The 16,602-nt window shown below is 35.8% G+C and overlaps 1 protein-coding gene across 2 annotated transcripts in view; it reads right to left on the bottom strand.

Annotated features, from left to right (window-relative positions):
• Positions 1-16,602, bottom strand: part of LOC145993115 (GEL complex subunit OPTI) — a 57,376-nt gene that overhangs the window by 36,801 nt on the left and 3,973 nt on the right. Inside the window, exons 3-4 of one of the 2 annotated variants that reach the window (XR_014442286.1) lie at positions 15,162-15,291; positions 9,713-10,009 (exon numbers count right to left, since the gene is read on the bottom strand). Coding sequence is in view for 1 of the 2 variants with exons in the window: in XM_083129414.1 (XP_082985540.1) it covers positions 9,968-10,009; positions 15,162-15,291 (172 nt within the window). In the remaining variant the exon portion in view is untranslated. Of the gene's footprint in view, positions 1-1,910; positions 10,010-15,161; positions 15,292-16,602 lie in introns of those variants that run through there. The other variant, XM_083129414.1, reaches the window with a different exon arrangement.

The raw sequence follows: 16,602 nt of genomic DNA, 5'->3' as shown, positions 1-16,602 counted from the left end.
GTCTAATTATTCGGAATCAAAAATATTTATGAATCCGTCCATTCTAGGCCTGTTTTGGTTTCTTAATCATAATCTCAGTAGCTCCCTCAGTCTCGGTAATGTTATTCAGCATTTGTAACAATTACTTATAATGCAGTTAGAAACAAGTTACTTTTTAGAGTAATAGTAACAGAGTTACGTTTTCAAGAAACTATAAAGTAACTTGTCTCCGCACCATGGCCATGTAGTCTAGTCTCGGACTAGAAGACGTGTGTTGCTTCGAGTCTCCTGGGTGGGGGGAAAAGTAACAGCTTTTCTCCTGAGATTTCGGCCAGTGTATGGGACCAGTGGCCACCCCAATTGTGAGGAAATTGGGGCTCACGAATGAATAGCATAACCGGTAATGGAAAACCTACGACAACAACTGGCAGCTCATCCCGCTGACTACGTGTTACACTGTAACTTGTTGGATGATTTCCCACCTCAGCAGGCAGACAGTAGCTAGGCATTGGCCCTCAAGGGCGGTTGTGCCACAGGTTATTATTATTAGTAAGTAACTTGTTACTTCCAAATACTGAATATTACAAACATTGCTGAGAAGACCTTTGCTAATTGAGATGAAAACTTCAAAATTAAGTACATTTACCACACTAAAATATGTATTTTTAATGTATTGTTGTTATAATGAAGAGAGCAGTTATGCAGACTGTTGTTAAGAACTGTGAAAAACAATAAAATAACATAACAAAGTTCCAGTTGATAGAAATTTGGGATAAATAAAATAATGAGCAATTTTACCGATAAATCAATATCAGAAGAGAATATTAGGTAGATTCCATCCCTAGGCTGTACTTCAGCTTATAAATATAACTCACTGTTCACTAACCTGATTATATAATATCAAGTGGATAATGAGGATACTGTGCAAAGAGAAATGTGCAAAAATATAACTACATCATACAAGTAGCTATAGTATTTATATAATGCATCATGGACCTTACTTAAAAAAGAAACGACACTGTACTTGAAAATTAGGAACATTTCAAAATCGTGCTTTCTTGTGGCTCGAACACTACATTTAGAGGTTTCTCAAGCATTTTGCCTCAATAAATTCCCGAGTTTTCCAGTTTTTCAGAGAACTTTCAGGCCACTGTCTAAAGTTTTGACTTGCTGTAACCCGAGTATATTTTGAAACTGGAAAAGTTACAATGGCTAAATTGTAAGAGATGCTATTTTCAAGAATTTCTCATTCACCACATACAAACCCTAACATTTTCTAAGCTTTGAATATTTTCATGATTCCACTCAGGTTGATTTTCCCAACATTTCCAGGATTTCTCAGTCAATAGAAACCCTATGTCACCTACGAAGAACTGTCTCTACAAGAAAATGGTTCTCAATACTTCACAGTAACAACAGTAAATTTAGTGTTTGTCTACGTAATTACATGCCTTTTTCTAAAGTTCAAATCAATACACAATTTGCACAAGTAAGAAATGTTTAATTTTCCCAAATAATGGATACTGAAACATTAATTAGTTGCAAAAATCAAAAAACATGATTTCATTTTCTTGTTAGTGACCAACTTTATTTGTATTCTTTCTCTTTCAGACTTTTCTTTAACCCTTTCCATATGCAACTTAGAATATCTAGTTTTCCCCCAGGAGACAGATTTTTTGCTGTTTTTCAGAAAACTCTAGAAAATATGTTGTTCAGTGCCTCTTTCTACGGATATATAATATGTTGCATTTTATGTAAATTTTCTGTTATGAATTGTTTTCTCTAACATTTTTGTAAAAGTAAAAAAAAATAAAATATAATGTTAATTCACTGGAAACATATTTTGAATAGGTAATATAAAATTAATTCATCACAATAATGTAAAAAGAAATTCTAGTAGCATTAAAATCATCACTAACTGCAAAATCTGAAGCGGAATCATCATAAGAAATTTCCACAATGTGGATGTAAATTATTAAATGTTATTCTCAAGAGTATATTCAAGAATATAAACAAAAGGTCAACTTAATTCGACACAAGTGCAAGTGGAATTCAGCAACGAAGAAAACTCGACATCTAGTGGTTGAAATTTGAAAGAGGTGATTACAACACTCATGAACAAGAGACGCAGTACGATTATTGCCCTGCATTCAATCACAATGGGATTTTATAGTGAAGACATGCTATGCCTGTCGCTCATCTTATTGGACAGAAATTATACAACAGGCCATGGCTGTCACTCATCCGGAGAGGGTTACACTTGGAACAGAACATCAAGCAAGTACTAAAAATCATTTATCTATTCCTTGTACCATATGAGTCTCCTTTGCAGTAAGAATTTATTTCAGCTTCTGTATACATATGTGATGTAGTAAAAATAATAAACATATCACCTCTAGTAAAACATATTCAGGTGGGAACACACACACAGCAATGGCGTATTCTGAAAATTTGACCTGGTTTACCACAACACTTCTTATTTAGTGTATACATTTATTAGGTATGGGACAGATCAATCGGTTCTTTATCAGTATCGGCCGATATAGGGATATCGGTGTTTATTGGTAAAATTACCGATCCCATATACCTATAAATATCTTATAATTTAGTGCAAAATTCTGCCAATTTCTTATAATTATTATGGATAAACTCCATGCCCTACTTTTTAGGAAAGTAAATGTTTAAATATACAACTTTTTTTTTTCAATTGCAGTCACTTTGAAACACACATTTATTAAGGTCAGTGATCGATTCAGGTTCAATAACCATTTGGAATATTATATCGGATCAGTAGAATATCGGTTATCAGTATAGGTAAATTTTATGTGCTTACTTTATCTGTATGGGTCAAAATTTCACATCCCTAATATTTATTATACATTAATTAGATATAATAGAAATGAAACGCCAAGCAGACATGCAAGTAAAATAAAAACAGAAGTCTACCACTTCAAATTACCCAGCAATTTCTATTTATATGAAAAAAGTTGGTTTACTGGTGGTATACCACACCACTAGGAGAATGCGCCATTGATTCACAGTATATTTTCAGGTAAAATTGGTGCCAAAATAAGTACCACTAATAACTCTTTGATATGTATTTAGCAGCTACAACCCTGCTATTTTAGCCTTATCACCAACAAAGTCACCTTACAAAGCCAAGATGGTAAAAAAATGCATTTTAAATAGACCTGATAAAAACCAATCAACAAATAGCATCAAAACAATGTAGCATAATACAAAAATAATTGAATAAATTATGAGAATGTTTTACCAACTATTTACATAGCTTACAAATTTGAACTTGTGCTATATAAATTAATTTACCTTTCAGTTTACATTGTATCTGCTTGTGCAAGAACAAAATGAAACGTTACATAATCAACAAGGATACTGCACGAAAAAAACCCATGGAAGACTCTTGGCTATACATGTATAAGATAAGCCACCACAGTAGCTTCTTGTTCGCGTTGGTCCATTCAGCTATGTCAAAGAAGATAGAATGATCATACAAGTGAATTCTCAACACCCTACGATTATGTTACAATTAACTTCAGAATGTGGCAATCATGTCTACTTGGGCCAGAAGAATCATTTGTTCAGCCTGCTTACATATGAAAAGTATCTCTGGTTATTATTTAGATGTACATAGAAGTGTTTCAATAACATTCAGAGCATTTAGAATATATTATACAATTATATGATGAATGAATAGTGTAACAGCGAAAAAAACAGACCATTTTTTTAATTGTCATTCAGTGCTTTTCACAGTTGCCCGTGGAACGGTGGCTAGTGGACTGGACAGTGAGAGCATGTCTGCCAGCATTTAGACCCACATCTTTACTCTGACCTTGGCACTGGATGTATCAGTACGTCATTATAAATTCTTGTAGGGAATTAGAAGGCGTTTTGCAGCAGAATTCCAAGATGTTGCTGTTCCACACACGGGACAGTGTTCGAAAACTTGTGAACAAATTTACGGAAACAGGCTCTGTTCTTGATAAGAAGTGAAGGATGAAATGGCATGTGCTTACTGAGGAGAAACTACACGACATAAAAAACTCCCAACGGCATCTTGAATTTCCATGATGTGTTGAGCTACCAAGCTTTTAAACATCAGGAGAGAAATTGAAGCAACTTCAGAAGAGGAACTGATCTGTGTTAATGAAAATTTCCTAAAAAGATGCCGTAAATGTGTGGATGTAGGATATCATTTCCAACACCTCTTGTAACAAGGTACGTGCTCATTTTAATTGTAACTGTCATGTAATTGTACGAGCTTATTTCATTACATAGCTAGTGGTTCCAGTTATGGAGATGTTGCATCATCCAGTTTGCCGGCAGATGTGCTCTCACTACCTGGCGAACTAGCTGCCGCTCCATGGGCAACTTAACCGTGAAAAACACTGTATTTTTATAAATAAAATTACAACAAATGATTTAATCAACTTCGATTAAAACAAGCTAATATGTTGTTTTTAGTGGTGAGCTGAATAAAGTTGAAAGGTTTGCGAGAAGGAAAAACACTTTTCCATTGAAAGTTAGCACAACAAACACAAATAATTATATCGCATAGATATAATAAATAAACAAAATAACATTTTTTACCAGTTACATGCACATGAGTTGATTTTGGAAAAGAAGTGTATTTTTAGACAAATTTCTATGAAAAATAGCTTCTTTCAAATTTAATTAGTACACTTAATGAATTTTTTACTATAAAATTATTTACAATTTCATTCTTTCCTGAAAACTAATCTCCTACATCTTCATATTTTCTTCCACACAAATCATGTGAAAACTAAACTCATTACTGAAGCTAAAATTTACTACTGAAATAATTTTCATATTAAAATTTCAATATATTAAAGTCAACTTAAGCACTTCCATTAGTATCATATACTGGAAACTTGTGTCACTACAATGCAGATCTGCACAATGTTTTCCAGGAGAAGCAAGCAAGGAAATTTTTCAGGGGGGGGAAGCAAAGCATTTTCCCTCCAAAGACAGACACTGTTGTGTTTCTGCAGTCTTACTTGCAATTATCAATACTTCACAATAATTAAATCAAATTCATTTTCCTTGCTACATTGCATAATACAAGATTGTCACATCTACTGCTCCTGTTTCCTTCCCCACCTCTGACCAGTTTTCTTAGGGTGAGGCTCTGAAGGAATCTAAAACTCTGTACGGTCTTGTTTCTTTTTATCATGCTGGTTATGTGTTACGTTTGAACTAAATAACACAGCTTCAAAGTGCATCTTCTGCATAATACCACCCTGATTTAATGTATAAACTATTTTAGCAGCATTTTGTAAATTGCTAGAATAGAATATTCCATTACAAATCGAGTGGTTCGGGAGTAAAACATAAAAACCCATAAAAATATGAAACCGAGAAAAATGCAAGTGAAAGTTTGTACATTGCATTATGGTTTATGTATTATACAGATGTCCCTGTGTGTTCTTGCCAACTACCAGTTACTGAATATGCATTGTTCACTAATGTGTACAAGAGACTGTGCAGCAACAATACCTAATGTTATCTCAAATTTGAATTGATGTCGGTTATCAAGTTTAACTCCCAAGCTACTCAATTCCTCTGCATATATTAACAAACATGTAATGCAAACCAGTTCTATTTTCAACACCTTAAATTTCATAATAAGGGCATATATGTGTGTTGTGCAATTATATTTCGAAATGGTAGTCTGTGCAGATATATTCAGACAGATATAATAAAATAAATTTATCAGGGATGTATCAATACACAAATTTTACTGACATTGACAAAATTGCAAAGTTTAGTTGAGAACTGTATTTATGTACATGCCATTTCTTATCTGATATAGGTGTGGAAGCACCAATTGCAAATTATTTGCACTGTTCTATCTGTTCAACTTGTGCAAGAAACACAAGTGAGAAAATGCTGATTTCGATTTTAGAAACTATCGGCTATGACAGGGATTCCCAAACTCTTTTGTTTTACGGCACCCTTAGTGTTCCAAGATTTTTCCGTGGTGCCCAAATCAGAATGTAAGCCTATGCAACACTCAAGTTAGTGTGTTTAGGTTGCTTGCCATAAGTTAAAAAATAAACACATATTTCAAATTCAGAAACATTTTATGTGTAAAAAAGAATATTAAATAAGCACATATTTTTAATTAGTGTCATTTCACTGAAAATATTGGAACATTTCCCGGTGCACCTTAAGTCAGTCACGATGCACCTTAAGCCAGTCACAGTGCCATAGGGTGCCATGGCGTAGACTTTGGGAATCACTGGGCTGAGATATGATTTCTACATTGTTAAATTAACAAAAAACACAAAAAGATGTGACGAACTTAAAATCCTATGTCAGATAAGCGATACATATTCACAGTCTTAATGAATATGCATATGACAGAATTACCTCGTCTAATTCACAGAATCCACAAAAAAAAAAAGTAATAGCAAATTTACCAAATTGGTATCAGAGTTTAGTTCTCATCTTTGTATGGTACAACAAAACTATTTGCAAGTGACATTCAGATGATCATAAAGTATGGAACCAATACTGGAATTAGTTTTCTAATTGCAAGTAGAAGGGGCCTTGTGGAACGGGCACCATGATCACCTGATCTCACCCAATGAACCTTGGGTAATTTTGAAATCAGATGTGTATGCTGTGCAAATCCAAATCCAGGATCTCCAGAAGAGAATAAGCCTTACAATCGCTGCTCCAGTTCCTCCAAGAATTTAAGGAAACAAGTTGACACATTTGAGGAAGTGTGATCACTTCTTCCATTGGTTCCAAACTTTATGAGATCCCTGCACATAGGTTTAAATAATCACCGAGAACTACATAAAATACACAGAAGCTGATAAAGAGGTTGAGGCATAATAATATTCCTTCATCTATACCAATGAAATGAAATTACGCTAAACTTTATGCTGTGTCTATGTACACACCTGTCCGGATAAAGTAACACACATGCTAACTTTCTTATGCTGGTTATCTTTTCCATTGGCTGCTGCAAAGTGGACCTCTAGAAAGATCATTGGCTGTCCTGCAATAACAGTGTCAAGAGTATCCTTGCTGGTTTAAATGAAGTGCAATGAGCCAAGGTCTTTCAACCGATATGTTACCTTACCCTACGAGGGTCCACTCATAACATGGGGTGTCTCGGATTCTCACGTGTTTGGTTCAGTGACATGAATGTAAACAATGTTAGGTAAAGATAAATTCCCGGTGCAAATAGCACTGTGCAATGAAGGCACATTTACGGGATGTGAGGGTTGGGCCCCACACATTCTCGTTCTCGGCCATTTTGGAGGTGATGTGATCAGTACCATTCTCCTGCCACCTTTAACCCTCAGGGTTGCCCCCCAGGTACACACTGATTTGAGGCTGGTGAGCCCCAGAGCTGCTTTATGCAGGCACATGCTGGAAAAATTCCGACCTTAGATCATCCACCCTAGGAATCGAACTCTGGTCTTCCGCGTAGCAGTCAGATGCCCTACCGACTAGACCACCATGGCTATAAATGTGAACAATGTAAACAATGTCAGCCGAACACTAATGAACCATTCACAGACATGTCGCTTTCCCATTGCCCGTTCAAAAAGCCAGCCAGGATAGTTCTCGTGAGTGTGCTACTGTATCTTGCGCAACAATTCAACTCTCCCTACCAATTACAAGCTGACCACACCCCCAACAGAAGAATAATACATGATCAAACCTTCAAAAATACAAAATAGAAACCCTCAAGTAATAACAAAAACAATGCTTATAATCTGGCAAGAATTCCATGTTACAGCTTGATACAGGCAAACTTAGAAATGGCACAGTGGTAGGGTAATTCTTTATGAAATTAAAACCGGTCTTGACCCTACAAGGGCTGTTGTACAATGGAGCTAGTTAGCACAAGGAATAAGGTGGTTGTTTGTGTCACATCTTCAATGCATTAAAATTCTTGACAAGTAGCTGTGTTACCGTGCCCATGTAAATAAAACAGAATAAAAGATGTACCTGTAGCCTTCCACCCTCCCCAGCATTTATTTTTTTACTTTCCCTGATGATCTTTATTAGGATGATTGAAAGATAGAATTTTATCTGTTGGCTGATTACCACAAGTATGTATTTTATTCTTAAGTCCACTTTATGCACAGATAGGCTAATTACAATGCTTCACTTTCAAGTTGAACCCAAAGCACTTTGTCTCTACCAAACCTGGGATCCCTTAATTACAAGGTGACGATTTTACCACTATGCCATCAGGGAGGTCAATGTCTTTTATTCTGCTTTATCTACAATACAGTCTGCATATGCTGTGAAGAGGAATTAGCTACTTCACAACGAAGAAGAAACTGCTGCAAGTGGTGAAAACTGTGCATGCCAATAATGCAAGAAAGAAGATTCCTGAACAACGCCGTGTTCAAAACAAAATAAAATTCAGATACCTTTCGGTTCTGTCCGTTGTCTTATTTGTTCTATTTCTTCCCCATATTTTTTTATAATTTAGCCGTTCCAGCCCTCTTTCATTTTATGTACCTACAAATAAATGACAATTTATGCAAAACAAAATCACAGAACTTAATTGTGCATTTTTTAAAGATTAATTCCTTTAGCATTAATCCAATCACAACTTTCAATACACCAGTGAGATAAAAATAAATATTAAATTGCTTATCTAGTAAACTATATTGTTGCCATGTTTTATGATGTATTAGTAGATATGTTAAATGGTTTCTTTGCACAGACCCTTAAGTAATTCTTGGATCATAATTTTCCAAAACATTTAACAATATTTTACATTATTAACAAATATTGCACAAAATTATTTTAGTTCAACAACCAGAGTATCTTGTGGATCTTATTTTCTGAGATCACAATGACCCAATCACATTGCATAGCCAAGATGTCGTCAAAATAAACGTTTGCTCTAGTAACAAAAGGTTCCTAATGAAACACTCAGACCAACATTTCCTAATTTACACACACGAACATATGCAAAGCATATATCTGCAGTACCTTTACATCTGACACTAATTTGGCAGTGTGGCTTGAAGTTTCCACTTAAAAATCAAGTTTATTCTCTGTACGAATTAACGAAAAATTTAATACACAAATATTGTCAAATATATATGCTTACATGTATTTTCAATGGAATGGGGTTTGAGAATTACTTTTAGAAAAAACAGAAAATGAAGGAGGTGGTTCATGAATAGGTAAATATACAAATGTGAATTATTTGTAATTGTCTACCAGTGTAGCCATCTTATGAACAATAAAATGAAGACAAAAAATATGTTTATTGTTTGGTAGACTTTGCTCACTGCTGTGGACAAAGCTTACCAAACAGAGAACATAATTTTATCATTTATTAAAAACAAACAATAGAAAAAAATCAAAACAAATATTCCACGAACATCTTTATGCAGGCCGTACTTCCCTGAAGTTTGTTCTTGTTCTTCTTCGTCACATGGCTGTACAATTATTTTTGTGGGTTTTATTTTATGTTTCCTCTCAAAGTATAAAAAGCATTTCAAACTTGTGTTATAAACTCATATCCCATCAAAAGAAATCATTCATACACACACACACACACAAGGTCATCCACACATTCCCACTTACTTTTCAAACCCAGTTTAAATTCTCTACAAAAACTGTAAATCCTTAACAATTTCATGAAACTTGCTTAAATTTCACGTTTATGCATATAATGTATTTCATTTACCACAATAATAAATACCTTTTTTGTCAATGGTTCATGTAGCAATTTCCAACATCCATCCACAACAATTGATATTTCAAGTTACAAGTGTACCGACAAGAATTTCACATCTTCACTGTCCAACAATGCTTTCTTCAATCACAACAAATGTATCATCAAAGGAAGTTCAACAGCATAGGAAGTTTGCATCTCATCCACCACAAATAGAATTAAACACCCAAAACAGTCCCAACACAATTCACAGCTGTTCCTCTAAACCATCCCGAGCTGTGGTCAATCGAAATGCAAACCTGAGTATATGATGATCCATGTTACCTGAAAATAAACACATACATAATGAAGTATACAAAAAAGTTATATAAATTGTAGAGCTGAGCTGATACCACTTTCAACCGATGCCGATACTCTCGCCGATTCCCAGTGATATTGATTAACTATTGTGTGTAAGTATTACATTCAAATTTTATGAATCAATTTACCAATAGCTATTGCTTTAAAATATTCAAGTTATACTACAATATTAAATTATATATTATATGAGGGTTCATCAAATTAAAACGGAACAGTGGTTGTATTGGGTTATATTAATAGGAAACCCCTACTACATAATGGACTCACCCTAGATAGTCGCGCATGAGCATGTGATATGCGTAGGCAGTCGGGCAGCAGTATCGTCCTGTTGTCCTCTGGAGGGGTTTTGCTGAATGACAACGTGCGGCCACATACATCAGCTGTTACAAAGAACACGTTGGCGACGTTTGGGTGGACAGTGTTGGAACACCCACTGTATATTCCTGATCTATCACCATGCGACTTCCATATCTTTGGCCCGTGGATAAAGGCATTGAAGGGTTTGTGCTTCCACTCGGACAATGAAGACATGGACAATGTTCGCAACTGGTTCTGATCTCAGCGAAACTAGTTCTACGAGCAGGATATTCACCCTTTGGTGAAACAGTGGGACAAGTGCTTGTGTAACTTTGGAGATTACGTGAAATCAACCTTGTTGATTTCATTCTGTAGCCCCTGTTCTGTTTTCGTTTCATCTGCCCTAATATTATCCAAAAAAATCATGTTTTTCTTACAAAATAAAAAGAAAACTTTGAAATTTGCATAATTTCTAGGGTAATTATACTCCGAGAAAGTGTCTGGCGGCATTTTTGATGAACCTGTAATAGACCAAAATGCCAGGAAAGTATCAGCTGGTATCGGTAAATAAATCCAAACCTATACCGATAACAATACATTGGCATCGGTATCAGCTCGGCCCTAATATATGGATACACATAAACAGGGTTCGAAAAATCCCGGTCGCCATGGCGACTGTGATGTTTTGCTGTAATATTGCTTTTTTTTTAAATCTGCATGTACGAAATTTTGAAGTTCTAAGTTCAAATTACAGTACAGAGTAAATTATTTTTTTAATCAACGTTGTGAACATTCTATAGAATCAGCAACTATTTCTTACTTTTTGTTCCCCACCCCCATCTTCCCACTTTCTCTTGGCAAGCACCTCATAATAAAATGCTCACATGATTTAGCCATGTTTTGAATTCAGTGATGCTCAGCTTCTTATAGTATGCACAATTGCTAGTAGGTGATGCCTGATTTTCAGAACTGGCACCTAGCTCTGAAAAAGATTTTTCAAGCACTGCACATAAATAATTTTGTATTCCAATGTCTTGCAAACTTATTTTTTATTTTATTTATATGAAAAATCCTGAATACAGAGAATCCATTTTACATCAAGATATCAACAGACAAAAAATGAAATCAAAAATGCATGCGCGCACACACGCACACAAATGAACATGTAACACAATAATAAAAACAACAACTAGAGTTCTATAACAAATATTAATTCTTCTTCAGCTACTTGATGTATGCCCTTCTGAAAGCCTGCTTAAAAAGATGGAAGCCTGGAGTATCAATTAATGAATTGGACATGGTTTGTAGCCTATACATTGATTGATTGAGTTGGTGTTTTAAGTCCACTTTATGCACAGTAAGGCTAATCGGGACTGAACCTGCAGATTAAAGTGGGATCCGAACCACTGTGACTCTACCAGGAATCGAACCTGGGACCCTGTGATTACAAGGCGAAGATGATACCACTTGTAGCCTATACAGAAGTGATCTTTGTTCTAGGGATAACCTTGGGAGACTTAATGTAAAATAAATTGTTGCATTTGCTGTTGGTACGTGGGATGTGGATGTGAATAAGTGGCAAGGCATTGTTAGTAAAATGTTTTCCATCATGATTCCGAGAAGAAATGGCAGATCTGACACTTGGGTACAAAGAGGAAGATCATTAATCTGTAAAGTTAATAGAATTTCATGTCTGGAAAGATTTGCAAGGGGGAGCTGGACATCTATGTTTGACTATTCTGAGAAAAAAATTTCCTACGCCGGACACTTACAATTACATTATAAACGTGACACATTGGAGGGTCCAGGCCTTGCAGCAAATAACTATGGGTGACGGCAGTGTCCAATCTGCAGTTGAGTTAGAAGAACTTCTTCTGTATGGGAGGGATGGGACGAGGAATGCCATGTACCTATGGTGGGCTTTATAGCATGAAGCTTGTTCCCCATTACCTTCCCCCCCCCCCTCTGTATTGCTATAATGAGAAATATAAGATGGTAACACTTGTGCAGAAACACTGTAATGTGCACAAGCTTTCAGATGTGTATTGGCATACATAGAAAGTATTAATGGAGATTACTGGATTCTTGTCTAAGATTAAATTTAACATCCTCTAATTACACTGTGTAACAAAGGTTTTCTTTCCTGGATAGTATGTAGTGACCATAATACCCCTTGGTACCCTGATGTAGGAGCACTACTGCATTTGTTTGTATCAGCCCCATTTTCCCGCAAATGGGAAAAAGGGATTTTTAAAATACGAAATTTCCCTTTCAAGGTGGCAACACTTCCCCTTGTGGAGTTGCAACACTGCGTGAAAATCCGTATCAGAAGCCGGTGGTACATTATTGAGTGTGTGTTTGTGTGTTGTTATTCATTGTTGTTCTGGATGTTTGTCTGTTCCGAGAACTCTTGTATGAGTTCACACAGTGTTAATGTACTGAAAGCTGCACTTGCAGCACAAAGATTTCAGTTTGTTGCTACGTGTGACTGTTAGATATTCCTGTTCGGATGTGACAAGTATCTCCGGTTCTGACATTTATGTGTTTGATGTATCTTTACTGTAAATCATGCCAAGAAGTTGTGTAAATAACCCAAACAAGTTCTGTTACATATGTGGAAGAGTGACTGTTAAGTCCAATGTTACTCATCTGACACCTGCTGTGAAAAAGGCTTATGAATTGTAGGTACTTTTCCTGCAAAGTCGGGGACCAGGATAAAAAAATGGGCTCTGCACGTGTGTTGTAAATCCTGTGCTGTGAACCTTCGGGGATGGTTGAACGGAACACACAAGGAAATGCCATTTGCTATGCCAATGGTACGGTGTAAGGCATAAGACCACACCAGAGACTGTTGTTTTTGTTTAACAAACATTCGTGGAATAACTGCAAAAACAAACAAGTCAATTAACTATCCATGTGTACCTTCTGCTATTAGGCCTGTTCCACACTGTAAAGAGTTACCCGTTCCTGTGCCACCAAATGCTTGGACGTTGAGTGACTGTGATACTGACCGTGAATCCGAAAGTGAAGGAAGTGAAGATCCTGTGTATGTGGGGAACACAAAGGAACCGCATATAATATGCCAAGCAGAACTAAATGATCTTGTGAGAGATCTGCAATTGTCCAAATCACAGGCTGAACTATTAGCTTCCAGACTACAAGGTTGGAACCTTTTGGGAAAGGACACGAAAGTAACAATGTATCGCTGTTGTGGAAGTGATCTAGTGAATGTTTTCAGCTGTCAGGAAGGTTTGCTGTACTGTACAGATGTGTGTGGACTTATGTCTACATTAAACATTAAGTATGACATGAATCAATGGTGTTTATTTATGATTTTTCGAAATTCAGTCTTAAAGCTGTGTTATTGCACAATGGCAATAGTCACCCTGCTATTCCAGTCGCCTATGCTGTAGGTATGAAAGAATCATACCAAAATATGAAGCTCTTGCTTGACAGAATGAAGTATGCGGATCCTACTTGGCACATTTGTGCCGATTTTAAGGTTCTTGGTCTGCTTTTGAGAATGCAGTCAGGATATACAAAACACTGTTGTTTTCTGTGTGAATGGGATAGCAGGGCGAAATAGAAACCCTATTGTGTGAAACACTGACCCACAAGAAAGTCTATGGTTCCTGGACAGAAAAGTGTTAGTTACACGCCTCTTGTTCATCCAAAAAATATGCACTTACCACCATTACACACAACAATAGGATTAATGAAGGTGTTTGTGAAGGCACTAGACAAAGAGGGTGGTGGTTTCCATTACCTAAAGACAATATTTCCACATATCACAGATGCAAAGTTAAAGGAAGTATCTTCGTCGGACGACAGATGAGGGAACTCATTAAACATTCAACATTCGACGAAATCCTGCATGAAAACGAGAAAAGAGCGTGAGTTGCACTGAAGAATGTGATAACAAATTTCCTTGGAAACCGAAAATCTAAACATTATGCCGAACTTGTAGAAGAACTGCTACTGAGCTTTCATGCAATGGGTTGTCACATGTCCCTAAAGCTTCATTATCTACACAGTCACTTAGACATCTTCCCAGAAAACTTAGGTGCAATATCAGATGAACATGGTGAACGATTTCATCAGACCATTCGTGTCTTGGAAAAAAGGTACAAGGGAAAGTGTGGGATTACTATGTTAGCTGACTATTGTTGGAGCTTGAAACAAGAAAACGAGGGTGCTCAGTACAAACGGAAGCGTTGATAAGACTACCTTGAACATCTTTATACATGTTACTTTATGTATCATCCTTTCCATCCTTGGATGTATGTACATTACTTAATTTGATCTGTATTGTTACTTCTGATTGGTGTAATACATCACATATTTTGTTCATAATATATATTTGTAGTTCTTGAATTGATGTTAATTTCATTTAGGCATTTACGTAGGTACCTTTGGCTCAGGGTGGGATAAGGGAGCAGCTAGGGATGTGGGACAGGGGTCGGGCAGGGTATATATTTCAGTACCGGTACTGGTATCTATGCAGATTGATAGCATTGTCGTCATGTAATCTTTGCTTCTTTTACTGTGTAATTTCAAAAACGAATTACTTTTAGTTTCATTCTTCGTTACATCCCATGTTCTGCAGTGCTCCAAATAGCATAGCATCTACATTACATAATAAAATTTTCAACTATGTCACCAGCATGACAAGTTCTATCAGAAACAGTTGCATTCATTTCGGAAAGAAAAAAAAGTTGTAAATTTGTTACACAGTGTTATATGCACAAAAGGATTTCATGTGGTGATAAAAAGCAAGAATGAAAGAAACAAAATAGAAAAATCTGTTTAGCCAACTCACCAAAAACCCAGCAAAGGAGGTCATGAACCCTTCTTTCGTTAACTCCCATGCACCTCCATATTCTTCTTCGTCGATACTTTGAAAACTCGTAAAATATACATAAATTAATCCTGCATTGACTAGTACAAATCTGAAAAAGATAAGTGTACAATAGTCATGATGACAAATTGTAAATACATAAAAATTTGTCACCTTTTAACATTTAAAATAAATTATAAACATAAATAATATGCTAAAAGATGTCTTATGTTGAAAGTCATGAATGTTTACATAATTGTAAATATTGTACATAACATTTTTAGTAGTGATATAAATTACTGTATTTGCCAGCATATAAGACACACTTTTTTCCTTTAAAAACAGGTCTGAAAAACAGGGTGTGTCTTATAAGCCGATCCTCAGTTTCTTATTACCTCCATTTTGGAAAATTTTCTTCGTTCGTAGCTAGACGATTTATTTGCGGTGCATGGCAAATAAGATTAAAATGTATTCCTTCCTCGTTAGATAGGCAACACATTATATATGAAATACTATACATTAATTATAATATTACGTGATAAAGATTTTTCCTCAAAAATGTGTCCAAAAAAAAAAGTCTTATACGCCAGCAAATACGGTAATATAGATCTCCTTGCTAACTTTTGTAACACTACATTAAAGTTTGAGGTGCAGTGTGAAAAGCATGGATTACAAGAGTCAATTGTTGTCAGCTGTTGCTCCCTGCTACGCAACTCTGCTTCCAAATAATGTCATAAAACACAACTAACCTTGAAACATAGTTTTGCTCCAATGTTGAGCATTCCTGGAGGCACCCATTGTTACTACTGAACTGAGCAATGTAAGTACAATATTCATAACAAAATTTTCTATCCCATTTTTCACATACTGTAGTTTATTGTTACAGAGTTATATCGAGATTGATTGATTGATTGATTTAGTTTATTTTACTTTGCGTTTTGTGCCTCTTGGCTAATTTGCGAAGATGGGGATGAGTGATGAAATGATGAAATTGGTGAATGGACATTCACCAACAAGTAAGCCCGAGTGGGATTCGAACCGGGACCCTTGGCATTGCAGCGCGATGTGCTAACCACTCAGCCACAGGGTCCGACTGTTATATCAAGACTCTACTGTACTTAGTAGTAGTAAAAAGCAGGGGTAGACTACAAATAATTCATGCACAGCCCCTTTCTTTCAGGAGACAACTTTTTCTCCCCAAAAATATGGGGAAGAATGCCATGAATCTAAGATAAGTTCTAAAATGTGATCTTAAAATATCTAATTTATTAATTAATATAAGATTGGATTAAAAGTAACTAATTCTTGCTCCGGAGAGGCCTTCCTACAGGTAACACAATGAATAAATATGCAATATATTCTAATATAACTCTACCATATTACTGCAATTTTAAAATACAGCTACGAACACTGCAAAAAATAA

This window comes from Lepisma saccharinum, chromosome 1 (assembly GCF_977018435.1).
Source record: "Lepisma saccharinum chromosome 1, izLepSacc3.1, whole genome shotgun sequence".
Lineage (NCBI taxonomy): Eukaryota > Metazoa > Arthropoda > Insecta > Zygentoma > Lepismatidae > Lepisma > Lepisma saccharinum.
The sequence above is the reverse complement of the archived record's forward strand: the minus strand, read 5'-3'. Positions and strand labels throughout refer to the sequence as shown.